Here is a 27387-nt window from a genome sequence, read left to right on the forward strand (position 1 = left end):
GTTGAAGATCTCCAGTTTTGAAGAACATTGAGTCGAATACCAGACATTTTGATGGCAACTAGAAATTTGGGCTTTCGGGCTTTCTCATTGAGCTATGAAATTGATTTCTTTGATTTGGTAAATAACACAAGTGGTTTCTGAATTTTGGCTTAATATGTAACGTGGTCTCTCAATTTTAAATTTGTTCAATATGTTTAATGAATTTTAGTTTAATATGCAACATCATCCCTGAACTTCTAATTTATTCAATGTGATTCATAGACTTTTGGTACATGTTCAATTTAGTCTTTGAATTATGAAAATATTTAATATTATCTCTCAACTTAAATTAATGGAAAGATAAGATTGAATATTTTCGTACAGTTTGCGGATTAAATTTTTTCTTTGGCTAAATTAAACAGATCAGAAGTTGAGAGGCAACACCGTACTAGGGTCCGAGTTGAAGAACTATTCGCGGATAATGATGCCCGAAATCAAAGGCGAGCTCAAATCGTTGAAGAGACGAAGTTTTCCTGGATTCGAAGTCGGACAAGAACCAATTACAGAAGATACAGTATGACCTCCAGGGCCGTGATTCTGTCAGAAAAGCGCGATCCTAATCAATAGGCAATGGTCGCTCGCGACCCATCTGTGATCTTGGATCCTCTCTTTCGATAGAGCTTTGATTCGAGGAAAATGTCGAGGCTGTGGAGATGGTACCAGAATTGCTTGCGAGATCATCCCGTGAAGACGCAGGTCATCAGCTCCGGTCTCATTTGGGGCGTCGGCGACGTCGCTGCTCAGACCATCACTCACTCCACGGCCAAGAGGCACCATCATCTTCAGGTGAATCATGAACCGATCGAGAAAACTGTCATGGGTCCCATACGATTATGGTTGAAGTCATTTGGTCTGTTCTTATGTATCTTATGTTTCGGATAATTTGCGAGAAATGGTCCTTTGCATACATGTGTTTCGACACGTTTCATCCCTGCTTTGTGTGTAAATGCATGAGGTTATTCCATTTATCTCGTGTAATTGAGCTACTTGGGCATGTCAAACATCATTTCAGGGTGCTATATATTTGGTCATTGTTTGATTATTATGCTATTTTAGTTGGTTTCCTTTTGGTGCTCTTCACTATTTTCATTGGAAATGTAATGCGATGGAATTATGTGAATAGATGAATCATTTCCTTGCACAAGCATGCGTTACCTTTCTCTGCATTTGGTTCCACGGTCGATGATACGTTGGCCTTGTTGGGGGTTAATTGGGGCCACATGCAGTATATGGCTACGTTGAAGTTGGTGTTTATTCCATTTATAAGGAGGGTATTCGCAGGTTTTAGTTTTAAATCGCGTTCAAGGATGTAAACTGTGTTAGGTTTGTGATATCTTGATCGACATACGCGTCAATGTGTGCAATGTGGCTTCATGGATGCGTGAGGTATCCATGTTTTCTTGGAGAAAGCACATTTTGGAGAAGGCTGTCGAGTGTTAAGGAAGGATTGATATGACCTGCAAGTAGCAAAGTTGCTGTGGTGCCTTTTCTATCATAATTTGGAAGTATGCGTGACTTCTCCTTTGTGATATGTCGAGGTTTGGCAAATTGGAGTCATCCGTGAAGAGCACAGTGAAGTAACAAGAACCGCAGTGACTTAGAGTGCAATGCTAGATATGTAATTTTATTTGGGACAGACCACATGTTGTAACTGCTAGATGAAGCATCGCTAAATTTTGGGGTTTTCTTGTCAATCAGGATGAAGAAAAGGAATTGAAGATCAATTGGAGGAGAGTGGTAACTACCAGCCTGTTTGGCTTTGGATTTGTTGGACCAGTTGGCCATTTCTGGTACTCACTTCGCTTGTCTAAAGAATCAATTAGCTTATATTCTTTTCATTAAGTCTATGTACTCATGATGTGCTTCCTGTTAGCTGTTCAAGTGGCAAAAGGGCGATCTCCATAAGTTGGCATGGCGAGGCGCATGTGTTTCACTTCGATTTGAACACTGTGCATAAAGTGCCATTGAAAGTTCTCATCTTATGATACCTGCATGCAGGTATGAAGGCTTGGACCGGTTTATAAGGTTGCGACTTCTAATGCAACCTAACTCTTTGCGTTTTGTCTCTGCCAAAGTAGCAATTGACGGGTTCCTCTTTGGGCCATTGGATCTACTCATCTTCTTCACGTACATGGGTTTATCTGCCGGAAAGAGTGTTCCTCAAGTTAAAGAAGATGTCAAGAGGGATTTTCTTCCTGCCCTGATTCTGGAGGGAGGCATCTGGCCGATTGTTCAAGTGGCTAATTTCCGATTCATACCTGTTAGGTATCAACTCCTCTACGTCAATTTCTTCTGCTTGTTAGATAGCTGCTTCTTGTCATGGATGGAGCAACAAGAGGATGCTCCTTGGAAAGAGTGGTTGAAGTCTTTGATACCATTAACTAATGAGAAAGACAAAGGTGGATGATTGCCATTCGAGATATTGAGTTTCCTGATCCTTCTTTCAACAGATATGTAGGTGTAAAGCAGAAAAATCCGGTACGTCAACTTGTATTGTGAGAGTTGGAACATATGAGTGGCGGAATGAATCGTAGTAGAGTTGTGAGGAGATGGTATAGTATATATTGTTGTCATTTCTGCTAAACTTTCAAGATTCTTTCATTGGAGGGCAATCGTGCTGATTTACTCTGTTCTTCATTCATTCCATCTCATTGTGGTTGATAGAATCGATCTTTCCAGGCTAAGAACACCTACGTAGTTCTACTTCCACGACATGCCGAGAATTCTCGGCAATTTTAACTAAAAGCAATTTTCCTAGAAGCGTTAAATGACCTTTTTGTATTCTCTACTATAGTTGAAAGGAAATTTAATTTCTCTTACCTGGTTCCATCTTGACGTCTCTTTCTTCAATTTTTTTTCTTTATTTTGAAATCATTGTTTGGGCTGCTTTTAATTTGAAGGGATGACAAGCATGTATGTTCTTTTTAATCTGTATGTTACCTCAGAATGTGGCGCTACGACTTTTGGCATCAGTGGGCTTTTTATCCCGGTAAATTTGATATCATTCTTTGCCAGTAAGGTGCAGTTAATGGTCCCTGTCGGCTGGGAAATTCTTGCTTGGCCGTTGATCATATGAGCCCCACATATGATCATTGGCTGTGATTGCATTGGGTCCAGGGAAGAGTTTCCCTGTCGGCCGATATATTAGCATGAAAGCTGATTGGATGTATCATGCCATTTGCAGAAGTGTAAATCTGTTCACCAAATAAATCATTTGCTGAATTCAGAGCTGTTGCATTATAAATGAGAATGTAGTAGATACAGGCTTTGTTAGATCATCTAGACGGAGAAGAACTTCACATGTTACAAAAATCTGAAACATGTTAGGAAAGGATCAGCAGTAAGTAAAGCGTCTATCATGAGCGGTCTGTGATCTTCAAACAATTCCTCAACAGGAATTTCAGGAGTGATAATCCATCAGTTGGCCAAGAAGTTTGAAGCTTCTCTTTGGCTTCACTGTACATGCCTCATCGACTATGGGTTTCACTGCTTGAACAAGAAGGGTAAAGACCATATTCGCTGGTGTTATCACTTTGTCGGGTAACGCCGTCTTCGTGACTCCCTAGTATCAGAGAGAATTTCCTCATTTCTGAAGAACTGTATACTTTGCTTTGACCCGGTCGGACTCCTTCATCTAGATCTGCCAGAGACCCTTCTCCCTCCAACGCACGAACTATCTGCTTTTGCACATTTCATTTGACAGGATTCAGAAGATTTAACAGGGCAGACTCATGGCAGTTTATTCTGCCAATTACCAATCACAGTTTCATTTTCACCCCTAATTATAGCCACCTGTTCTAAAGAGTATATATTCTACGATTATTGGGGCTCTGGAGGTTGGTGGTGACTAACACTACATCAAGCAATGTCCAGAAAGTCGTGGCAATGTGAACTTGAGCTAGGATGTCTGAATCGACAGCACATGCTTCTTTCAAGAGCGATTCAATAAATTTCTCGAAGCGGTTTGTTTGCAATGTTGTTTTTTTTTGTTTGTAGATAACTATAAATACAGATGTTTTTGAAACTCCCTCCCGCCTTAAAGCACAATTAACCTCGATGCTGCCAGTGGACATACTGGATGTTGCATATCGTGAGAAATTCTTTACTCTCAGAAGGCCATCAAGCATGGGATCCTTGGGTTTTGCACAAATCTTACAGCATTTTGGATTGGTCATTAGGGATTGAATGATCCCAGACCTTGAAGGGCAAAAAGGGTCCTTGTGACAACTAGATAAGTGGGGTTCGATTCTACCAGCTGATGGACAGCAACAATCGTGAAGTTGTAATTACCTGGCTCATTCGTGGCCGGAGCCACGCTGAATGACGCACGCAAGCAGCGGCACATCCAATCATGCTCAACATCTCATCGGAATCATAATTCTTCCGCAATCTTGCATCAACAATTTTGTCCATTTTGCCGGTCTCACTAGCTTGGTTAAGTAGAGGTCTAGCCTGACATCAAAGCAACCCACTTAAGTCCATTTGATGAAGTAACAGAAATATACCGATGCACCTATAATGCTCGACATTCCTCTCATCAAACCTCTTGTTTCTGCGGAAAAGTACTACGCGAGGGGAAAATATGGGAAACATAAACTAACCCAGTCGACCAACCCCTGGCCGTCATTTGTCCATGACTCTGTTCTCATGATAGGTGGATTTCCAGTGATAAGTTCCAAAAGCACAACGCCAAATGAATATACATCGGACTTTTCTGTTAATTTACCACTTGATGCATACTCAGGGGCCAGGTACCTGAAAAATTAATCAGCATGTTGTATCATAAGGAATGCAAAAATAATCGTAAGCTAGCCATCACTGGGCCAAGAGACGAGTTATAAAACAGAAATTTCTCCAAAAATTTCATTGACGGAAATATGAGAGTTGTGAGCATTACTCTTGATGACCATGCGTAGCATGCAACACAAGAGCAGGTCTTACCCAAAAGTTCCTACCACTCGGGTAGAAATATGAGAGACGTTAGCAGTACTACCAGAAAAGAACTTGGCAAGCCCAAAATCAGAAACCTGCAGATAAAGATTTCATCAGGAAAAACGTAGTAATCAGTAAAAACTCATCCACTTCAAACTTTACAGGCCAAGCAAAATATCCTTGTGAATAGACAAAAAGATTTGGACAAAGCAGTTGCAATGCCAAAAACTGTACCTTTGCCTCGAAATTAAAATCAAGAAGAATATTGGCTGCCTTTATGTCACGATGGATGATTGTTGGGCTACCTGAAAAAAAAAAAAAAAGAGCTAGCTTGATTTTCAGAGTATTCATATCCAATTCCAGACAAACTCGACCGTAATGGGATCAGGTGCATACAGTGATCGTGCAAGGTCAAGATAGAGATGAGGAGAGAACATTAGTAACAAATCTAGAAGAACACTCACAGTCCTCTTGGAGATAGGCCAGTCCTTTTGCGGTTCCTACTGCAATTTTTAATCGGGTTCTCCAATCGAGAACAGGCTGCCCATTTCCTGCAAGGCATAATCTCTGTGTCATTTGTATATAAATTAAATTGGTGCAGAGTCAGAACATGACACTTAGCATTCAAAATAATTGAACATACCGTGTAAGTGGAATTCTAGAGTGTTGTTGGGAACAAACTCATAAACCAGAAACCTCTCTGCCCCGGTTATGCAGTATCCAAGCAACGTAACAAGATGTTTGTGATGCACACGACTGATGATATCAAGCTCGGCTTGAAATTCCTGTTGTCCCTGGTGGCTTCCCATCTTCAACTGCTTAACAGCAATTTCTTTCCCATCGGCAAGGACTCCCTTGTGGACATAGCCAAAACCGCCTTCTCCGAGAAGGTTTGCCCTGGAGAAGCTATTAGTTGCTCCGACTAATTCACCATAAGTGAAAGTGCCCCTTGAGAAGCTCAAGGAAGTTATGAGGGGCGAATGTAACTCAGGCGCCGAGTTAGCGGAATCTCCATTGCCGCTCAGAAGATTGGGTGGGGCAATGGCGAAGGCCTTTGGTGGCATGGCAATGATACAAGCCCTTGACTGGGGCTGAACATTCTCGTTTGGATACTGAAAGCCTTGAGGAGGAGCAGCACTAACACCATCTAGTAATGCAAACCAAAGATTAATTGATTTCAGTAATGTGCGATGTGGCTGAATGGTAGAATGAATGAGCATGTACTTCCTAGATCAAGCTGTTAAATTGGATCAGAAAACAAATTAGAAGATCAACTTTCCAAGAACTGCCAAATATAAGGATGATGTCATTGATATGACATGGGCGTACAGAGACGCAGCATGTCTCATCCACAAGATTTCCTAACTATAAATTCGCTCTAATAATGTCGAGTTCTAAGCACTCTGTGCCGGCGGCACAAGTGAGACTTGAAGTATTGCTTTCTACAATAGCAATCTGCAGAAAATATCATTCTCTCGTGCATCGACATAACCAAACACTCAGATTCTCCCGAGTTGTTTGGCAGGCACGAAGATTGCAATGTGAAAGTTTATCACTAGCAACATACAAGAACACATGGCCGATAAATCAATTTCAGACAATTCCCATGAAAATGCAGAGGCAGTGGTCAATCTCACTTATGCAAGAGCACTGCTTATATCAAATCCTCCGGATCATTTAACTGACGAGATCAAACAAAATTCACCTTTTGCGCCGGAGGAATACGATCTGTGACTGACTTTCCCAGCAATGGGTCCTTGCTTTCTCTTGCATTTGAAGCAAACAAACAAGAGAACCCCGAGCATCACTATCAAAGCCACCCCACCCATGGCTGCCCCAGCGATCAACCTTGCCGGTACGTGAGACGCCGTTTCCGCACGTTGACCTGCTTGACCTCCAACGGCCACCACCGGCAAACTTCCATTCGGGAGCTGACGTGGCGGCGGCAGTGTAGCTGTCGGATTTCCCGGCGGAGCCGGACGAGGCGTAACGGGAGGGGTTAGGGGAGGTGGCTCTGGCGAAGGCACGCTCGACGGCGGAAAAACACTCGACCGGTTCGCAGGCGGAGCCGGTGATGGCGTCGCCGGAGATTGCGGACGAGCCGCCGGCGACCGTGGTGCTGGAGATTCTGTAGGACTCGGCCGAGCTTCTTCAGGAGGAGGAGAAGGAGTCACGGGGAGTGGCGCGGATGGTGGCCGCGCGATCGGATTCGCAGGCGATGGTGGAGGAGTTTCCGGCGGCGACGTAGATTTTGACGGGGACGGCGTTGGCTGTGTCCGAGGAGTGGCAGGAGCGGTCGGAATCCCCGGCGGAGGCGGAGACGCGGTCGGCGGAGTTTCGGCCGCCGGCGCGGCCGCAGCAGAATGCGGAGCCGGCGGCGTCACGGTCGCATTTCGCTCCGCCGGCGGAGAAACGGGCGGAGTCGACGGAGGAGCGGCCGCCGAGGGCGGCAGAGGAGGAGAGGAGACCGGGGCCGGAGAAGGCGGCCGAGCCGGAGGGGGCAATGGCGGGGAGGGCGGGGGAGGGGGCGAGACCGTCGTCGCCGGGCCCGAGGCGACTTCCGGCGGCTGCGCCGGCGGAGGCGGCGGCGGGGCCGAAGGTGGCTGGCTCGCCACGGAGGAGGACGGCGAACCTGCGGGAGCTAATGACGCCATGTTTGGTACTGCTTACTGAGCAGGTTTCATGCACGGTAAGATGGCTCGTGAGCTGAGGAGGGGAGCACGAAGTCCAGCGGGAGCGACCATGGAAGACCCCGAAACTTCGACGGCGGCGAAGGGTTTTGAACTTTTGGGAGGAGGAAGACGACGAGCTAATCACGGAGCTACAATTACGGTGGGTTGGGGCGGGAAGAGAGAGAGAGAGAGAGATTGACCGCCGATCTCGTGTAGAGGGATGAACAGATCAGTTCAGTGTGGGTCCCGCTGGCCACTGCGGTTGGAGAACTTTCTCCCGTTTATGTGTTTTCAGTTGTGCGGGTCTGCTCCTTCTCGGGTGGAAACCAGGTCACGCCGTGGCGTGCACAGTCCCAAGTGGAGCTCACATCGTCAAACAAAGTTTTTTTTCCTGTTTTTTTTTTTTGTGGTGCAGTTACCGTTTATGCGCGTCTATGTTATGCGCAGCGCAGTTCAACATAATATACAGGTGTTAGATGGTTTTACAACTTACTTAATCTCAATTTATCACCGTATCTCTCTTTCTATTCTCTTTCGCTCTCACTCAATCTCGAAATCGTTCGCTTTGCACTTTCAACTCGGTTTGCATATGAGTTGTTATTAGATTGAGTCAAATATGGAAGTGCTTTAGTAACATAAGTCGGGTATAAGTCACTAGATTTGCATCGCATGAAAAATGCAAATAGGTCAAAACGAATTAAATGGGTGTATTTGAATCTAAGCAATTCCGACTGACCAGTACGTCCGCAGCACCAATGGGTGGGTCCCGCTGGTCACTGCGAGAGAGGAAGAGAGACAACTTTCCAGTTATATAATTTTCTGTTACGTGGGTGTTTTTCTGGCGCGGGTGGTGGAAACCAGGTCACACTGTAACGCAATTCCATTGCCAATTTGCCACGGCCCCCAAGTGGAGCACACCCTATCCTTGGCGCTCACGTTTTCTCGCCCCGCCCAAAAAGAAATTGACTCCTCCTCACCCTCGTCATCATGGCCGAAACGAGGCACGCCTTTTCTATCCGAAACAATCCTCTTTTTTTGCTGTTACCGATGATATTCTACGTCGGAGTATCAGCGTGGCATGGTGTCATGTGGAGCGGAGCAGTTAACGTATCCCGATCGGTTCATTACTTCGTGGCTTAAGTTTTCGAGTGAAGGCGGATCCATTTGAAAAGTCGTGCTCTCAACAATGCCCTGAATTACTTTGTTTTTTTATTTCAATCGAAATGGATAAACTTGAATTTCTTTCTCGTGAGACCGACCATCATGAAAAAATAGAATTTCTTGCTCAAAAGTGCTCGATGGCCGGAAGAGGACGATGCCTTTCGTCGACGTAGCTTAAAAGTTCTTCTCATCAATCATGTAATCGAACGACCCCCTCAACAGGTTTTACTTTATCTCTTAATGAATATCGACTCACAAAAGTAATGAGTACACGCGAGCTGATTAGAACTACAATCAACTTTGTATCTCAAATTGATTCGAGCAAAAAAAGTCATATTAGACCTGTCAAAATGGGTTATATTCGGAAAAAAAATGTTTATAAACTTATTTCTTAACCCATACATAATGGGACGAGTTGTTATAGATGTTAGTTATATTCAATAAATAAATCATAAATGGGTTTAGAATAATAAAATCCAAACCTAACACACATTTATGACTCTTTCTTCATTCTCTTTCACCCTCACTGGATCTCATGCTTGCTCACATTGCGCTTTCACCTCAATTAGGGTACAACTTTTTTTAAATTGGGTCAAATATGAAAGTGTTTTAGCAATATGAATAAAGTAATTGTCACTAGATTTGTATTGTATAAAAATGGATCAGAACGGGTTAAATAGATCTATTTAGATCGTATCATTTTTGATCCACTCGTATAATAGATCTAAGTCGTATCGACTGAACTAGTATGTCCGCGACACGAATGGAAGCTGAATCTTTTGGATGTTCATGTGCTGCGGATGATCAACCAGTGAGCTTGCACTTTTGGAAAAGCATGAAGCAGCAAGAACAAACTCGAAGCAATAAAAGACGAGAGCATGTCACGTTCACGCATGTAGACTGCCTTGCTTTGTCGCTATCCGTTGGACAAGCATTTTGTCCGAGAATCGCTCGTTATCCGACAAAACGCATAAGAGTCAAAGGGGTAGTTGCAGCCCCCTAAGCCCGCTCTTAACTGCAGTGACAAAGCTGACGCGGCCCTAGGGAAGGGCCCAGACTCATCTTTGGCAATTGAGCAATGGTATCATTGTCCGGTCTTAACAAAGTCACAAGTTGGAATGTTATGCATCTAGGATTAGCTCAAACTTTGAAGTTCCGCGTGGGCCAAGTAGTTATGATGTACACAAGACGATTGGGAAAATTGTCCAAAGAGCTCTAAATTTATTGCACTTTTACCAATTCAGTCCTAAACCTTTTAAGTTTGTCAAGTCAGTCATAAACATTTTTACTTCTTGTCAATTCAGTCCTAAACCTTTTTACTTCTCGCCAATTGAGTCCATCCAGCCAATTTTGGCTGGTCGGCGCTGATGTGACCGACGACCGGCAAGCCAATGATAACGTGGCAATTTTTAAATATATATATATTTCTTTTTTTTTCTACCTTCAACCCTTTGGCCAGTCCGGCAACTGGGGTTCAACGACCGGCCAGAGGCGCGGGCCGGCGAGGTCGACCTCGCTGGCCTCTGGCGAAGCTCACCCCCGCCGACCACTGGCGAAGGCGAGCCTCGCCCGCCGCTGCCTAGGTGAGATCGAGGCTGACCTCGCTATGCCTGGGCGAGGTGAAACCCAGCGACGGCGAGGTCGGCTTCGCCATGGCTAGTCGAGGCTCGACCTCGCCAGATCTAGGTGAGGTCAACTTGGCAGCGATAGGCAAGGATCGGCCTCGCCATGGCTAGTCGAGGCTCGACCTCGCCAGATACGGGTGAGGTCGACCTGGTAGCAGTGGGCAAGGATCGCCCTCGCCATTGGCCAGCGAAGGCGAGCTTCGCCAAAGGCCGGTGAGGTCGACCTCGCTGGCCTGCGCCTCTGGCCGGTCTCCGGACCGGCCAGAGGGAAGAAGGCAGAAAAAAAAAGAAAGAAAAGAAAAAAATATTAAAAATTCGAAAAAAATATTTAAAAATTGTTAGGTCAGCATTGGCCGGACGGCCGACGGCCACATCAACACCAACAGGCCAAAATTGGCTGGATGGACTCAATTGGCAAGAAGTAAAAAGGTTTATGACTGAATTGGTAAAAGTGCAATAGGTTTAGGACTTTTTAGACAATTTTCCCCAAGACGATCGTAACGAGATATAGGGTTCTTACGACAGACACTTGGAGGCAGGGAGAATTAACACAAAAGTCTTATACCTATTGCAATTGTGTCAATTCAGTCCTAATTTTTTTTCAATTGAGTCCTAACTTTTTTGTATTTGTGTCAATTTAGTCAATTCGGCGAATTTTGGCCAGAAATCGCTAACATGGATGTCGACTATCTTACATGGCGCTGACGTAGACATTTTTAAATAATATTTTAAATATTTTTTCGAATTATTTGTTTGTGTTTTTCTCTTTTCTTTTCTTTCTCCTTTTCTTCTTTTCATTCTCTTTCTTTCTTTCTTTCTTTCTTTTTTCTTCCCTTCTTCCTCTAGCCGGTCGCTGAGGTCCGAAAACACTAATAAGGGTGAAACTTGGCCGCCCCCTGCCACTGGATGAGGCTCGCCCTCGCCAGATATGGCCGCTTGAGCTCTAAGCTCAACCTGGTTGCTAGGGCTCAGAGTTGTTGGCCATGGGCACTCTAGCTTCTCACTCGCACCATGGCTGCCAAATCTCTGAGCTCGAGCCTTGGTCGTTCGAGCTTTGAGCTCACGAATATGGCCACTCCCTCTCTCCTCATTTGGCGGTTCTCTAGTTCCTCTCACTTGTGGCCAAAAATCGATCGAATCAACTGAGTCAAACCCTGACACCACGGCCATGGAAGTTTTCTAGCTCAAGCAACCACAAATATACAGGCAGTGAGGGCTAGGCTCCCTACTACTGGCCCTTAGCTCTGGTCAGTCGCTAAACCTCAGTAATTGGCTAAAGGAAGAAGGGAAGAAAAAAAGAAAGAGAAAAGAAAAAATAAATAAATAATTTTAAAAATATTATTTTAAAATGTCAAAGTCAGTGTCGACTGCGCCACGTAGAACGGCCGGTGTCCATGTTAGTTATTTCCGATCAAAATTGGCCGAATAGACTAAATTGGCACAAATGTAAAAGGTATAAAAAGGTTCAGGACTGAATTAGCTCAATTGTAATAAGTTTAAGACTTTTTGGTAATTTTTCCCTGCTACGTCGGCAGCCCTTTTCTTGAACTAGACAAAAAAGGGGGGCTAATTTGTTCATCATTGACCTCATCTTTTTGGAGCAGCCTGGCCATATTGAAAACAGTTCTTCACGAATGCTCTAATCTTAGTGTAGATGATTTGCTCCCGACCGGATCGAGGAATAAATTGGACCTTTTCTTTAGACAAGTGATGAACGAGGCACAAAAGACCTTATATACAAAGGGCGAGCCACGTTAAATGGGGAGGCCTAGGCGGCCTCGCCGTTTCGCGCAAGTACAGTCCCATCCGTGCACAATCAAGCGATGTGGGACAAAATCCGCGTGCATTTGAATTTGATTTAGTGGGCACGGCCGCACACGCCACCTAGAGAAAGCCCCCTCAAACCAGCCCAAACACATGCACTAAACTACAGGGCTTCATTCTTTCATCGAAATTGAGCCTCTCAAGCACGGGCTTTATATTCATTCCTTTGTTCCGCATATGAGTGCGAATCAAGGTTTTAGCTGAAGCCCATCATACAGAAAGAGGAATACCTCTGACTTGGGAGATGATCAAGAAGAAAGTCAAATTGCGTGATCTTGCGAGATCCACCCTAAAAAACAAGACGGCTTCGAAAAAGTCTCACCAAATAGACCCTAAGACTGATGATCGGGTATGATTGTGTCGCGAGTCGACAGGTTCTTGACCGCGGAATAGCCCATGCGGCGCATAATGAGTTGGGAATACCAGGCCGGCCTTCCTTCCATAATTGTTCCTAAAAACAATATGGCGTATAGCATTTTCGAATTGGATCGTACCATGCACGGTTTAGCTCTGGCATTACGGAACACTTCGGGACAACAAACGGTTTCACCCTGCCATGCCTCATCAGGAAAGTGGCATCAACTCCCGACCAGTTTGTGCACGAGAGGGCAACCCTGCCTTAACCGATTTATCCTAGAACTCCTAACACAAACACCCTGATACCACTCTTATGAACCGGTTGAATCATCCCTCTGCATCACTCACTCTTCACCCCAATGCCACGAGCTCCACTCACAAGGGCACGAGAGTATGGGAGAATTCGGTCCGTGACAATTGAGTACGGTCCGTAGCTGCTCATTTCTTCATGTATTTCTCTGGACTAACTTCGCTTGAGCACTCTGGACTGGACTATTATGTGATCTGCGTGTTCTCGCGAGTGCTCATTGCCTCGCTATTAGCCCACAAGGATTTCAAACTCATGGGCCGATAATCAAAATAGAAGCCGAACCCATTGGATCAGCCTCGTATCACTGTGCATCGTGAGCCACGACTGGTCATGACCGATCTTGGGTCGGGAGAAACTCTCGAGAATTTGGTTGCAATCTTGAAATTTTCTTGCCTTTTCTAGAATGAATGGATGAATGATAAAGAGAGAAAAAGAAAATGGGTCGAAAGGAAATGCCGTCTTGGAGTTTTATCGACAATTTGCTCGTGTAGGCGGAGATCCGGCACTTTCCTAGTCCTTACGTAAGACCGGTGACGTTTTTAGATAAGTCGTTCTCGGACTCTTACCATGTTAGATGAGTAGCCATAGCATTTCTATAAGGGAAGTGAAAGTATGATCCCGAGATAAATACGTTCTCGTAATTGTCGATCATTGTCCCGACGGTTGATACAATGATTTGACTGTTCATAGGAGACTTGATACTAGTATAAATTAGTATATATATAAATATTTGACTAGTTTTGTAACAGCTGCGGGGATAGCTCAGTTGGGAGAGCGTCAGACTGAAGATCTGAAGGTCGCGTGTTCGATCCACGCTCACCGCATTTTTCTTTTAAACTTTCCCAATGTACTTTTTGTCCCATCATCTTATTATTTGATAGGGCTTCACGATCTAGCTTTTTTTTTTTTATTATTTTAATTTTTGGCCAGTTCAACAGATCGAGCTAGATATAGTCAAACGAGACCAGCTAGATCTTTCAGAACAAGGCAAGTTTGACTGGCTAGTTCCTAGATTCCATTACCATATGAAGAGCAACACAGCTCGACCCAGTTGTAAAAGTGATAAAGAGGACAGGGCACGGAATAACTTTAGCAGATATAGCTAATTTGTCTGCGTAATTAGTACATTTCTCATATGATAAATAGAGGCATTTAATTGCCCTTTCCATCTAATAAGACAAACCAGACATTCCAATGTCCAGACATAAAGAAAGAAAAGGAAGTGTTGGGTTGTCTTCAAAGATCAAAAGCTCCCACAATAACTTTCGGTTTTTGCTACATGCCTTTGCGGTGAGCATTTGACTCTTTTCTTTTTTCCCTTTCATTCAGTTCTGTTACTAGGAATCTGTTTCCAGATCCAAGATCGGTTTACAATAATTCGTTTATGAGTGATGGTCGGACTGTAACTTGTTTAAAGAGCCACTCGCAGTCTAACACATCACTATGTAAGCCGATTCCATGAACCCATTTTAACAAGTTGAGCATAGTGCGTTCCTTAGATATCGCCGCGAAGAGTCCTGTTGTTCAACGGGGCGAATCCAGAAGATTGGAAAAAGAGAAAATTAATGATGAGGACTGATTTTAGGGACTTTTAGGACTTGCGAACCGTGCGAAATGCACTAGTCAATATCTGTCGATGGATTCGCGTTTCCGTAAGGAGCATGCAAGCTCTATGTGCAGAAAGTTGAAAGGGCAAAGCTTAAAGTATCTTCCTATGGGTTGTCCGAAACGTGATGGAAACATGTCAATGTAATGATCAGAGAAAGAATCCTTACCCTTGGACTCCACTAGCCGCTAAGGTTCCAAGAAAGGGGGTCCAAAAAGAGTAACCAATGGGGCAAAAGTTTATAGGGTTGCAAGCCGACGTGGCACGCGGGCTCCGGTCAATCAAGAGTGCCCGCTTTTTTATGTGGTTTTCGTTTTCGGATTTGAGAGTTTGTCTTTTCGTTATCGCTTTTGACCGAATCAAATTATCGACATCCTTTCAATTAATCCATTCAGTATATCCCTTTCGAGATGGATCGACATACGAATATAATATGATGACGTGCGATGATCTCAGGAAGATGAATTGACGAGTCAACTTGGAATAGTCCGCAAATGAGAAGATTAGCGCCTCCACTAGATTGAACAGAATAAACCCGGTTTGTGTACTCTACTAGTGAGTGCAGGAAAGGTTCTTTACGTGTTTGGGGTTTCTCCTCTCTCTCACTCTTCCTAACTAGCTTTGCCTTTTTCTGTATCTTACACTTTAAGAAAAGAAGACATCTGCTCGATTACGACATAAAGAAAGACACGAACGACAGAAGTTTTCAGCAAATGTTGAGGAAATGGAGATGTTAATACGCTGCTTTCGACGGCTCGTGCGCGAGTTGTAACAAAAGCGAGGGAGAGACAAGCAGACAAAATGAGAAAAGAGGACCCTTTTGCGCCTTTGTTTTTCATGGAGAAAGAAAGTGTATCTTGGACTTTCGAAATCGCCTTTGTTCTGGAATTGGAATCTAAAGCGAGCATGTGGAGTGAGGAAATGGACATACAATGATTAATCCAAGTGTCCTGTAGCAGTCAAGTGAGAGTGGCGGTCCTCGAACACCCACACGAGAGAAGACAAGTGGACTTGTTTTTGGTAAGAAAAGTGCTTGTTGTTTGAGGGGAAAAGGAAAAGGATAGAAAGGAAGTCCTCGAATTGGAAGGACACAAGGTAGATTAACTCATTCTTCAGCCGATCTTGGAGCTATATTCAGGCTAAAAGTTTAGAAACATAGCAGCCAGGAAAGAACGTGCAATACCGAACAAATTGTGCGATTGGTTGGTCGATTAGACTAAGTCTAGAAAATGTCATCGCGCTTCGAATTTATTGTTTTTATGACTGATACGGAACTCCGAGCATACCGGGAATTTCGTTCGAATGATTAGTAACGCATGAATTCCAGTGAACAAAAGTGACCGGTACGTGCTAGCTTTCATAACATGTCCAATATTTATTAGTGTGTTACCTCACATAATCAGAGTTTATCAGGTGACAGGCATGCATGCATCTATTGGATATGTATGTATTATTCTCAGTTCAAGTAACTTGTTGATGGGTGTAAGTCATTCTCAGGAAGAAGCACGCGCTTGCATGTCTTGCACCTTTCAAGAACACGTATAAAGCTCACTTCCCCAAGGGCAAGGGGCGTGGAGTTTGGTGGGGTCGTAAGGAATATATGTGCATGCAATGAGCTTGGAACTATGAGCTGAATGCACTATCTCAACAGTCGCATGTGAAGAGTACTTAAGAGTATTTTTGTTATTTTACTTTATGTTTTTTTGCGGATGCGCTTGTCTATATATGAGAGGCTCAAAAAATAATCCCTACTAGCTAAGCGCATCAAACGGGTGGTTCGGGTCGGATCGAAAATGGTTTGGTCAAAATTAACCGATTTTTACAAAATACAATTTCAATGATCCATACCCAACATGACCTCGATCATGACCTTGACCCCACCCATACACAACCCCAACTCAAGATCCAATTCTCAGCATTTTTCTCTTCTAAAATTGTTACCTTTGAAGATTGGGCGACTCCATTGATCGGTTCGCCGAGTCAATGAGGGAGCTCAAGTTCTTAGATCGGGTCATGAGCTAGGACTTTGCATGGCACATAAGCAATGTGGAGATTTACATAATAGCCCTATGCAACCGGATCGGTCTCCCACTTCCACCCGCGCCGGCAGCAACCCAGCGCGAAGTGGCCAAGCTCTCTCTCTCTCTCTCTCCGCAACAACGCTAGTTCTACCGCTCACTTTCTTTTGCAGCTCGCCAACTCCAATTTGTAGCCTATATTTGCTCCGTTGCAAAAGAAGGCGAGTATCGTTCCTCCTTTGTGTGCGGGCTTGTCAGATCGCGAGATGTGGTGCCCGGTGAGCACCAATTGCCCTCGCCATGTGCGGATTAGGATTGCATTGCCCTGCCCCCATAGGCTGCATGGCGATGGCGGGCCGGATTTTCTTCGCTCGATGCGGGGAAGGGGAGCGTGACCTCCATGCCCATCCCTAGGGTTTTCGTGAGTGACCCTTTTGTTTTCTTATTTCCCAAAGCTTGGATTTTGCTTTGGCTTGTAACGTGTAATTCTTTTGTGAGAGAGTGTCTATTATGCTATAGAAGATAGCTCGAAACAACTGACGGGGGATTATGCCCTAATTTTTTTTCGGTTGGAGATTATACCCTATCTTAGAGAGAATTTTTTTTTTCCTATGTTAGAGGTGTGTCGTTTTTCTTGAAACCTGACTATATGTTAGTTTGTGATCGCTACAAAGCTGGAATCAACCTGATCCAGATCTAAGATTCTTTGAGCTCAAAATTCACAGTTTGTTCCTTTAGGACATTCTGTTGGCTTTGGAGATGTTTGACAGACACTGAACAATGCCTTTCCCACCGTTGAATTGCGACTCGACGTATGTATTTGGTCTTATTAACATTAATTGAACACCAGGTTTTCTATTAATTGCTTTCGTTTTTAATACCGATTTAATTTAAAGTATATATTGTTTGTTTTGTTTTCTGGTTGTTAGAATTCCGACGGTATTTTTATGGATGAATGAGGAATTGAGTTTTATAATTTATGTTTTATGTTACATGTATGAACTTTTTATCTTTTATAATAGTACGTGACTACGTGTTCATCTTATGAATTATTGCTTTTGGTGAATAACGATTTGTTGTTCATCTTTTACTTTGACCAATATTGTTTGCTCATATTAATTTGTTATAAAAAACGAAACCAAAAAAAGGGAACTAAACAAAAACAAGCTCTCATGTAGACCGTGGAACCAGACCGGAAAAATAAGATAGGTTCCAGGGCAAATGAGATAGGTTGTAGGTTCCAAAAACTAAGAATTGGCTCTAACAAGGTAGGTTCCAGGTTCTAAGTCTGGAACCTACCCATCTGAGAACCGATTACCCCTAATACGTAAGTGTCAAACTAACTAATAAAAACGAAGAGGCTTTAGATTTGAGAATTGGTTCCAGTTCGGTATCCCGTTGTCTAAGAATTTGCTCATTTTATATTTTTGGGTAAAAAATTGAATACATATAATAAAATACTTACAATAAAATATGAAACCTACACCACTTCTGTCACGCCCCGAACCCTAACGGGCTCGCGACACCCTTACGGCGGTCGTATCAAACGCGACGTCCCAGGACGCGTCGCCGACCCAAACGGAATACCCACATGAATACGCAAGCGGAAGCGAAATAAAACAACCCAGACAAAAGATAAAGACAAAGGGATAGCACAAAACGATAATTTCATAACAATGGAAAGCAGTCAGACATTAGGCTCCTAAGGTTACATCCACCATCATCCTCAAAAAGGGACAGGTGGTAGGGTAAGCTAGCTAGCTGCACAAAAATGGCTCTACCAAAAAGCTTCTAAGCCCAGCACCCAAACGCTCTTACGGTGCCCAATCTGAATCGGACCCTGAAGACTCCGACTCCGTGTCAGAGTTGATCTCAATCGGCTCTTCCTCGTGTTCGGACTCCAAGGGCTCTGGCACGGGCTCGGGCTCTTTAAATTCCTCCTTGAGCTTGAGATTCGTAGGCACTACGGGTTCTGGTATAGGCTCGGGTTCGGGACCAGGGTTCTCCGGGGGATCTTCGACGTCCAAAACCTCCCCATCATGAGCATACATGTCCCCGGGCTCTCAATCCACGGCATCCTCGTTGTCGTGCTGCTGTCTCTCAAAACCCCGGATTGGGCCAACTAGCTCCAACCCATCACGATAGAACCAAGCCAGGTAAGTGTGACGCTGCAAGTCCTCTAAGCCCACATCTACCCAGACTGAAGTGAGGTGCCTAATGTAAGTCTGATTTGGGCCTACCGGGTATTCGGTCTCCTCATGCACCGTATGCATAGGGATCCCAAAACGCCGAGGCAGAGGCATGATCAAGGTCGAGGTCGTGGATCTGAAATGGTTTGCACTACAGCAATGAAAATAAATCTCAATAAGCAGACAACCTATATCCCACCTAGGCCAATGCGTACCCAGACGAGTCCCAGCATGTAATCTAGCAATTGACATAATCAAATTCTCATGCACACTTACCTCGCCTCAAATCACCTACCAACTCCGCGCATTAATCAAATCACAATATGCAATAATAGCTCAAGGACATAACATAAACACTCGAGCGCCATAACCATGTACATTCACTCAATTTAACCAAACACATTTCGCATGCGTGGCTAACCAACTATCCACGACCCGCGTCAACACGTCTCAGGTCCATTCTCACAGCCCGCGTCAATACGCCTCAGGCTCAGCCCTCCGATCAATCCGGGCTTAGTCCCGTGTAACCACGCATCAGGACATTTCTCTCGACTCGCGTAACCACGCCTCAGGTTATTTCTTGCTTTTCTAGCCACACCTGCATAACCACGCCTCAGGTTGGTAACCCTCCGATTAATCCAGGCTCAGTCCTGCGTAACCACGCCTCAGGACATTTCTCTCGACTCGCGTAACCACGCCTCAGGTCATTTCTTGCCTTTCTAGCCACACCCGCGTAACCACGCCTCAGGTTGGCAGCCCTCCGATCAATCCGGGCTTAGTCCCACGTAACCACGCCTCAGGACATTCCTCATGCACATACGCCACAACACAATTCGCCAATACCAATCTAACACCTCATACTATTCAAATCCAAGTCATGCTCACCACATTAGCCCCACCAATCCGACCTTCAAGTCGGTCACTTTCGAACACCGATTTCACCCATAAACGCCACTACAATTCAGTTATTGAACCCATCTCGATCGATCGCTAATTTAGCACAAAAATCACCACCACAATAAACCCTAAACCAATCACATCCAATTAACTAATCCCTACCTAATTTAATCACTAAACTAACAATAATTACCCCTAAACAAGTCTAATAATACCCAAAGTACTAAGTAGGATTTAGGGAGTCACTTACCTAGGTTTTGGCCCAAGGAAAACTGGCAAGGGGCCAAAATGGCCCGGTGAAACAGTGGCGGGCTCGGCGCGGCACGGGCACAACGGGCAAAGTGGCCGGCCACGGCTCAGCATAGCCCTCGGCCACGGCCCGGGACTCTCGGCCACAGCCAGGCGAGCGGTCAGGCGAGCGGGCGACGGTTGGGCAGTGCTGGGCGACACGGCCAGGCAGCGCCGGGCGAGCGGCTAGGCAAGCGAGCGACAGCTGGGCAGCGCCGGACGACGCAGCCACGGCCTGGGCAGCGGCCAGGCAAGCGGGCTAGGCGAACTAGCGATGGGCTCGGCCACGGCCGGGACAGTCCGGCCAAGGTAGGGACAACGGCCGGCGAGCTCGGCCACGGCCTGGGCAGGTGGCAGGTGAGCGGCGATGGCGACGGCGAACAGGCAGGCGTGCGGCGATGGGCAAGAGGGGGAGCTGGGGTGGTGGTGGCGAGCCGGTGAGAGCGGCGATGACCAGTAGCGACGGCAGCGACCGGTCGGCGAGGCGAAGCCAGGGTGAGCCAAAACAGGGGAAGGGGAAAAAGGGAAGGGCCGTGGCGGTGATGGCGGAGCCGGCGGCGGTCAGGGGTGGCACGGTGGCGTCGCAGGTGGCTGGGCGAGGCAGGATGGCCGGCTGGCGGCTCGGCAGCACCGGGACACAGCAGACGTGACGGCGAGCTTGTTGCCCGCGCGCGAAGGGGCAACGAGGGAATGAGAAGGGCAGTCGGCCATGGGCAAACGGCTAGATGGACGGCGGCCCTGGTGGCCGAGCGTACAGCGACGCAAGGCGGAACGCCGACGAGCTGCGGCTGGGCACACGTGGCGGTCGGGCATCGAGGAGCAGGAGTAGCGGCGAGGGAAAGAAGGAAGAAGAAGAAGAAAAGAAGAAGAAAGAAGGAAGAAAGAAAAAGAAGAAGGAGAGAGAGAGAGAGAGAGAGAGAGAGAGAGAGAGAGAGAGTGGACGGGTCTGCATGGCAGGGGGGAGGGGATGTGCGCGGAGGGGACGCACGGCAAAGGAGAGAGAGAGAGAGAGAGAGAGAGAGAGAGAGAGAGAGAGAGAGAGAGAGAGAGAAAGTCAACCCCATCGAGTGCGATCCAACGGCCCACATTCAAACTCGAAGTCGATCCGACAATCCACGAAAAACCCTAATTTATAAATTACGAAAAGGCCAAAAATACTAACTAAAACACACTACGAGGGAGGTCTACTAGTCAAAATCCGCACTCGGTCCAAATTTCACTTTTCACCAATTTCGAATAATACCGACGCTGGCCACAATAATAGCGACACCTTCCAATTAAATTCGTCACGAAACTCCGAGAAATTCGACACTAAAGTTTAGGCTCTAAATAACGGCCAAATTCGATTGAGTGCGATTTTAGCGAAATCTCAAATTTAAAAATAACCCAAAAGTGATCAGTTCCGGGCGAGATTTTATTATAAGCATACTGACGAAATACACGTTTTATAAATCCCAAAAATGAGTCGAAATTCGGAATGTCACAACTTCACTACAAAACATATAATGATCAAGTGGTCATATTGTTGTTTGTTCATGTGGAAGATTATGTTTTGATTCTTGATGCATGCAAAAATATTTTTCTTATTTAGAAAAGTGACTTTAGAACTAGCCTTGAGGGACTCAGGCCAAACCTTCATGGACTCGGGCATGGGCATGGGGTCTCGAGCTCAGGCTCGAGAGATTTGCGGCCAGCCTTTATGGACCTAGGTTGATGGCTGAGGAATTGTGCCTAGCCTCGATGCACCCAAGCCGAGAGCCCGTGATTTGGGCTAGGGAGCCGGGTACCCCTAGATGGTCTCTGAGGACTCGGGCATGAGCACTAAGGTCATAAGCTTGGCCTCCAAGGACCCGAGGTCGGCCTTCGTGGACTCAAATGCAAGCACTAAGGTCTCTAGCCCAACCTCGAAGCAACTAGCCCTTGCCTCTATGGATGCGAATCTAGCCATCAATGGACCGACTGGGCACTAGTGACTTTGGCACGAAGCCTGATTCTCGCACATGGCCGCTAGGGACTCAAGTATAGCCACTGAAGTCTCAACCCAAAACTCAAGGGACCTAGGGCAGGTCCCCATGGACCCAATCATTATAAAATTGGGACCAACAGAAGGACCTGGCCAGGTGTTAGTAACTTGGGCACGCAAGTCGAGCACCTAGGTAGGGTCACTAGGGATTAGGGGCACTAGGGTCTCAAGCATAGGCCTAGGCACAAGGTGTCAGGTTTGCCTCTATGAACCTAGGCTCAACCGCCGAGGAACTAAGATCAATCTTGTTGGACTTAGGTTGAGCACCAGAGCTTAGGTGAAGGAGTTGAGTACCTGGGCATGGCCGTCGGGGACCTGAACACAGGCACCAAGGTCCAGGGCCCGACTTCAAGGTACCTGAGCCTAGCCTCCATGGACTCAAGCACGTGCACTGAGGTCTCAGACTTGACCTAAGGGAACTAGGCTCTACCTCTGTGGATTATGGCCCAACCATCAAGGAACATGCCCGACCTTGATGTACCCAAGCTAGCCTCGATGGGCCTAGGCTGGGTGCCAATGATTTGGGTGTAGGAGCTGACTACCCTGTCATGGCCACTGGAGACCCTAGCATGAGCCCCGAAGTCTTAGGCCTGGCCTCTATAGACCCGAGCATGGGCATTGGAGTTTCAAGCCCGACCTCGAGAGACTTAGGTCTAGCCTTTATGAATTTGGACCTAGCCATAGAGGAATCGGACTCGGTCTTAATGGACATGGGCAGGGTGCCAGTGACTTTGTGCGAGAGCCGGGTACCTGCGCATGGCCATCGGAGACTCGGGCATAGGCATGAGAGGATATTGCTATTTGATTAAATGGGTTGAATTGGGTTTATTTTGTAAACCCATTAGAACCCATAACTAATTGGGTTTTGATTTGTTAGATCCATTTAACCCATATTTTAAATTTGAGGCAACTCATATTTCATCCAACTTAACAAATACGAGTTAAAATATGAGTTTATAACACATTTTGTCATCTCTACCTGTAGCCATACTGGTTAGGATAATGCTTAATACTAAGGTTTCGTACTTTGACCATGCGAACTTTCTAGAATGATTATTACTTACGAATTGTGTTAAGAGTTTATATTTTCCTCAAACACCATCATATGTGTTCTGTGTTTGTACCTTCTTTCATCACACGCGTTCTTTGTACGAAGGTTAGTCGATTTGATAGAGTCAAATCCATGTTATGTGCATAGTTTGTGTGCTAGTGAGGGAGCGCAAACTAATAGATAACTCAAATTTCAAAGTGATCACATAATATCGTGTCGATCATTTACAACGGAATTCAATGAGAAAATTCGTCTCGCCTTTGAGTCTAAAATTCTCTAGGCCTGTCAATTGGTTCGAACATCGTCCTACTTGATTAGAAACCTAAGAGACTCATTAACACTTGATGGTTAGAAACATCAATTTGGAGCCAAGAAGAAATGTGTACTTATACTACCAATTTCTCATCTTGATTGTGAGCCGTAGGTTCTGACGAGTTTGAATTTTCTTCCCTAGTTTTGGTGGTTACAGCTAGGGTGAATAACGAGTTGCACGTGTCGTCATGCTAGTGAGCGTAAGAAGAGCCATTCATGTAGCGACACAAGTCAGAGAGTGAAAACAAAATAACCATAGTGGAAAAATATGTTTTTTATAATTTTTATTCTTTTTCAAATAATTCTAGAATATTTATGTTATTTTTTGGCCGCGCATGATGACTGAAGATTGCCGTCACCCATCAAATTAAGCACTATTTGGCATCTTAAGTACATTTTAGTATCTATAAAATTATAATCTTCTAATGCCCATTTGGCATTTCTAGAAGTGTTACTTGTTCGAACTTCACCCTAAAGTTTAATTAAGAGTCATCTCACTGAATTTTTGGTCTTCCAATTTACCCATAAAAGTAGTAGCCGTCTTAACTTATGTCATATAGTTTAATACATATTTAATTTCTTATTAATGGAGAAAATGATAGTTAAATATATAAGGGTTAGCATCAGTCCAAGGTTGACCCTGGACCAACCCTAGACCGACCCAATTTAGTCGGTCTTGGTGCGATTCCTTGAGGGATTGAGCCGGTCTCAGGGACTGGGGCTGCTGGAACCTATACCGTGCATATTGGGGGCTTTAGGGTTGGTGACCAACCTATAGTTATCTTCTTCTTCTTTTGTCCAAACCCTAGGTACATAATTATAAGTGCCCCTTCTCTTCTTCCACCGTTTTCCTCTCTCAAAGTGTCATTCTCACTCTCTCCCTCATTTTCAGATTATTACTGAAATCTTCCATTTCCATTTTTTCAAGGGCGGTCTCTTCATCTTCTCTCTACTCATTGAACTCAGTGATCGATTCTCTTCCCCTCTCTTTCGCGCTTCTGCCTCTAATAACTAAATCAGTTATATCTCCGCTAATGCAGGTGTGTCCATAGGAATTAGTATACATAGTAAAGTCCTAGGAACTAGAAAATGCATTAAAACACATGCAAACTTGAACTTTGATTCTTCAGCTGTGTAAATCAACCATCGGCAATGGGAATTGCCCTCACCATCATCTAGTTGCTAACAAATCGATTGCAACCTTAAAAGTCGACAACTAGCCTTGTCAATCAATAACCTGTTGACAAAAAAAGTCGATAATATGTTAACCGATTGGTAACCCTAAATCGACATCATGTACGCCAATCGATAACAGACATTGTCAACCTTAGACCCATTAAACCAAGTTGTGGCCAATCTTTGCTTGATCAATGGTTGGGCTAAGATCAATCGATGCAATTGGAATTGTGCCTTGGAGTTGTTCCACTGATCCTGATACTCTCGCATCAAAATAGGAAAAGGGTTAAAATCGAAATCGAAGGATAAAGCAGCGTGTTTAGTAAAGGATAGGAAATTGAACTGAATTTTTTGAGTGGTAGACAGCAAAATTAGATTGAATAGAAAAAGAAAACAAGACTCTATTATGAGGCACCGTGGATGACGGGATTAGCTTTGTTAGAATTGAGCATTCCGCTTGGTCATGATTGGCGGTGGGAGATGTCTCTCCATGTTATAATTTAGACTTAAGGTTTTAGTGGTTTTCTCTTTTGAGTTAGGTGAATTCAAGGTTTGTAGACGATGAAGCAACGACGAGTTGTTCATTTGGCTATAGCGATGGCTACGCCACATTAGTTTCTCTTGAAGGAGTGAGGACGGTTTGGTGGTTTGGATTGGATAAGGCTATTAATGTTGAATAGTGCATTGAGAATGTCAAGAAGTTTGAATTGTCTAAGTCTAACTCATGCATATTGTTTTTTACTTGTTAATTCCTTTGTATATATAATGAAAAAATTCTTTTTTTTTTAGATGTTGATCGTCTTACCGAGGAGATTACCGTTGATAAATAGAGTTTACACATTGAAGTTGATTAAATATAAGCGGTGAGATGTTTTATTAATTGCACTAATGGTAATTTAATTTAAAACTATTGTTAAGTATTAATTATGTTTGTTATTTGTTTTGTTTTCAGGTGTTCAGAATTTGAAGTTATCTTTTTATGAATAGACAAAATATGAAGTTTTATAATTCATGTTTTATATTACGTACTTTTTATTGTTTATTTTATTTGACGTGCTCTTTTTCTATGGTTTGTTGCTTTTAACAAGTGGATATCCCGTTGTTGCCTTATCTTAGATTTATGTTTGATTTGTACCGGTGCTCGCCGTTTGGTTGCTCAATATCTCATTATTGATGGATATGTAATTTCAAATAGTACGTTTGCCATTTCAAAGAATACAAAAAAAAAAAAAAAAAGAATTGGTTGGTCTTGGATTAACCTTGGAACCGTATCAAACCCATAAATTTGGTCCAGGCCTCGATCCCGGGCTCAATAAGATTGGTCTCCAATCTCAAAAACTGGGGACTAACACTATGTAGGTTGATCTCTAGGTCGAGTGAAGCGGTCCTACTCAAACCATGCTCACCCCTGTGAATATATATAGTGAATGTATGACACAAAATAAGCTGTAGAACCTTTCCGACTCAAAAGGTAAACATGAATAGTGTACGTATGACACACCCATTTATGTACAAGCCGAATTAGGAACTATGCGGACATAATTACAGAAAAAGTCCTAAAATTAATGTTCGAATGCTAATTTAGTCTTAAACATTTCAATTTGGCCAATTTAATCTTAAACTTTTTGATGATTTGTCAATGCAGTCTTTTCGACCAATTTTGGCTGAAAATCGATAACGTGAATGTCAGCCGTCCTGATACGGCCGATCCTAACGTAAACAATTTTTACAATTTTTTAAATATTTTTTAATTTTCTTTTTTTCCTTTCTTATTTCTTTTCTTTTTCTTTTCTGACCGACAGAGCCCCGGTCGCTGGCCATAACGAGGGCATTGACCCTCAACAAGATCCTTGAAAGGGTTGTTGTACGTGTCGATGCCCCACTGACCGAAAATCAATGAAGGGAAAAAATAAAATAAAAGAAAAAAGTGGAAAAAAATAAAATTCGGATTTTTTAAATAAAAATTAGAAAAAATCGTCTACATCAGCGCCGTCCGCATTATATAAGACGTCCGCGTCACATAAAACGACCGCGTCATATAAGATTACCGGTGTCCATGTCAGTAATTTCCGGCTAAAATTGGTCGGAAAAACTATTTTGGCAATTTTCCCTAACGATATGTGGATTTGGCAAACAAAGTGGACATACATGCGAACGAAATAAACTGCAGAACCTTTATTTTGATACCACTTTAGAAAGTTCAGCTCAAAGGATTGAGCAAATAGGTGGAGAGAGGCAAGTGTTTATAAAGAGCATGTACTGGTTTTATGTTTTACCTCCGTTTGTCAAAGGTGTATCAGTTTGTGATTTTTTGTGGTATTAATCCAATTTAACGGAAACTAACGGATGGTAAATTTATTACAAATATATCAGTTTGAGATTTTTGGTGATCAAAAAATTAATTTAAAGTAAATTTATCATAAGTGTATCAGTTTGGGGTTTTTCAAGATATTAACTCTAAATAAAATAAATCGTTATATTCTAGAAGCAATTTTTGGTTGTGTTAGGCGCCATCCTTTTCTCTTATTCACCTGCTTATCAGTGATCTCCATCAAACGTCTGAGATCGAGAAACGCAAACCCTAGACAGACATTCCAGGGAATAACTTCTCTCTCTCTCTCTCTCTCTCTCTCTCTCTCTCTCTCTCTCTCCCATCATTAACTAGTCCGCCTCCAACCCGTCAAATCTGGACGGTCCGATGGGATGACCCCACTCCCCAATGACCAGAGAAGCTTCCCCACCACTCGATCGCCTGACGTTGACTCGCGCCAGCCAATCATGAAAGAAATAACCCCGTGATGTACCTTGTAACCCAAAGTGGTCCCCACCTCCCAAGCGAGAGATGTATCGATCAAGACCGTTTAAGCTAATCAATTTTTTCCTCTTTTTGGACCACTATCATTAAAT

At 44.2% G+C, this 27387-nt stretch overlaps 3 protein-coding genes and 1 non-coding gene across 4 annotated transcripts; 2 read left to right on the forward strand and 2 right to left on the reverse strand.

Moving 5' to 3' along the window:
• The first annotated feature begins 419 nt into the window (after positions 1-419).
• On the forward strand, positions 420-2664 carry LOC115674428 (uncharacterized). The gene is made up of 3 exons (XM_030596822.2): positions 420-825; positions 1738-1829; positions 2038-2664. The coding sequence occupies exons 1-3, from the start codon at positions 676-678 to the stop codon at positions 2444-2446; spliced, it is 651 nt and encodes a 216-aa protein (XP_030452682.1). The 5' UTR covers positions 420-675; the 3' UTR covers positions 2447-2664.
• Positions 2665-3252: 588 nt separating this feature from the next.
• LOC115674469 (proline-rich receptor-like protein kinase PERK1) lies at positions 3253-7234 on the reverse strand. Its single transcript, XM_030596859.2, has 8 exons — positions 6677-7234; positions 5615-6118; positions 5436-5522; positions 5206-5276; positions 4981-5066; positions 4641-4794; positions 4330-4491; positions 3253-3716 (listed from the first exon to the last, which is right to left on the reverse strand). Exons 1-8 carry the CDS (start codon positions 6798-6800, stop codon positions 3507-3509), a joined length of 1398 nt encoding a protein of 465 aa, XP_030452719.2. The 5' UTR covers positions 6801-7234; the 3' UTR covers positions 3253-3506.
• LOC130137986 (uncharacterized) lies at positions 7123-18595 on the reverse strand. Its single transcript, XM_056310761.1, has 2 exons — positions 18399-18595; positions 7123-7603 (listed from the first exon to the last, which is right to left on the reverse strand). Exons 1-2 carry the CDS (start codon positions 18593-18595, stop codon positions 7123-7125), a joined length of 678 nt encoding a protein of 225 aa, XP_056166736.1.
• On the forward strand, positions 13672-13744 carry TRNAF-GAA (transfer RNA phenylalanine (anticodon GAA)). Its single transcript has one exon. It is a non-coding gene; the product is annotated as a tRNA-Phe (tRNA).
• Positions 18596-27387: the final 8792 nt, after the last annotated feature.

The sequence above is a fragment of the Syzygium oleosum genome, unplaced genomic scaffold (assembly GCF_021117445.2).
Source record: "Syzygium oleosum isolate NSW1041296 unplaced genomic scaffold, Sole_v2.1 Sole_v2.04, whole genome shotgun sequence".
NCBI classification, from domain to species: Eukaryota; Viridiplantae; Streptophyta; class Magnoliopsida; order Myrtales; family Myrtaceae; genus Syzygium; species Syzygium oleosum.

Excerpts from the sequence above, each read along its gene's own strand:
- LOC130137986 (XM_056310761.1), bottom strand. The coding sequence starts at position 18,595 with ATGTATGCTCATGATGGGGAGGTTTTGGACGTCGAAGATCCCCCGGAG. Across the intron at positions 7,604-18,398 it reads GAGATCAACTCTGACACGGA|GTTCGCCGTCCTCCTCCGTG; the intron begins GTCGGAGTCTTC and ends TAGCTCCCGCAG.
- LOC115674428 (XM_030596822.2), top strand. The coding sequence starts at position 676 with ATGTCGAGGCTGTGGAGATGGTACCAGAATTGCTTGCGAGATCATCCC. Across the intron at positions 826-1,737 it reads AGAGGCACCATCATCTTCAG|GATGAAGAAAAGGAATTGAA; the intron begins GTGAATCATGAA and ends CTTGTCAATCAG. Across the intron at positions 1,830-2,037 it reads GGACCAGTTGGCCATTTCTG|GTATGAAGGCTTGGACCGGT; the intron begins GTACTCACTTCG and ends ACCTGCATGCAG.
- LOC115674469 (XM_030596859.2), bottom strand. The coding sequence starts at position 6,800 with ATGGGTGGGGTGGCTTTGATAGTGATGCTCGGGGTTCTCTTGTTTGTT. Across the intron at positions 5,277-5,435 it reads GGCCTATCTCCAAGAGGACT|GTAGCCCAACAATCATCCAT; the intron begins GTGAGTGTTCTT and ends TTTTTTTTTCAG. Across the intron at positions 3,717-4,329 it reads TCCGGCCACGAATGAGCCAG|ATAGTTCGTGCGTTGGAGGG; the intron begins GTAATTACAACT and ends GTGCAAAAGCAG.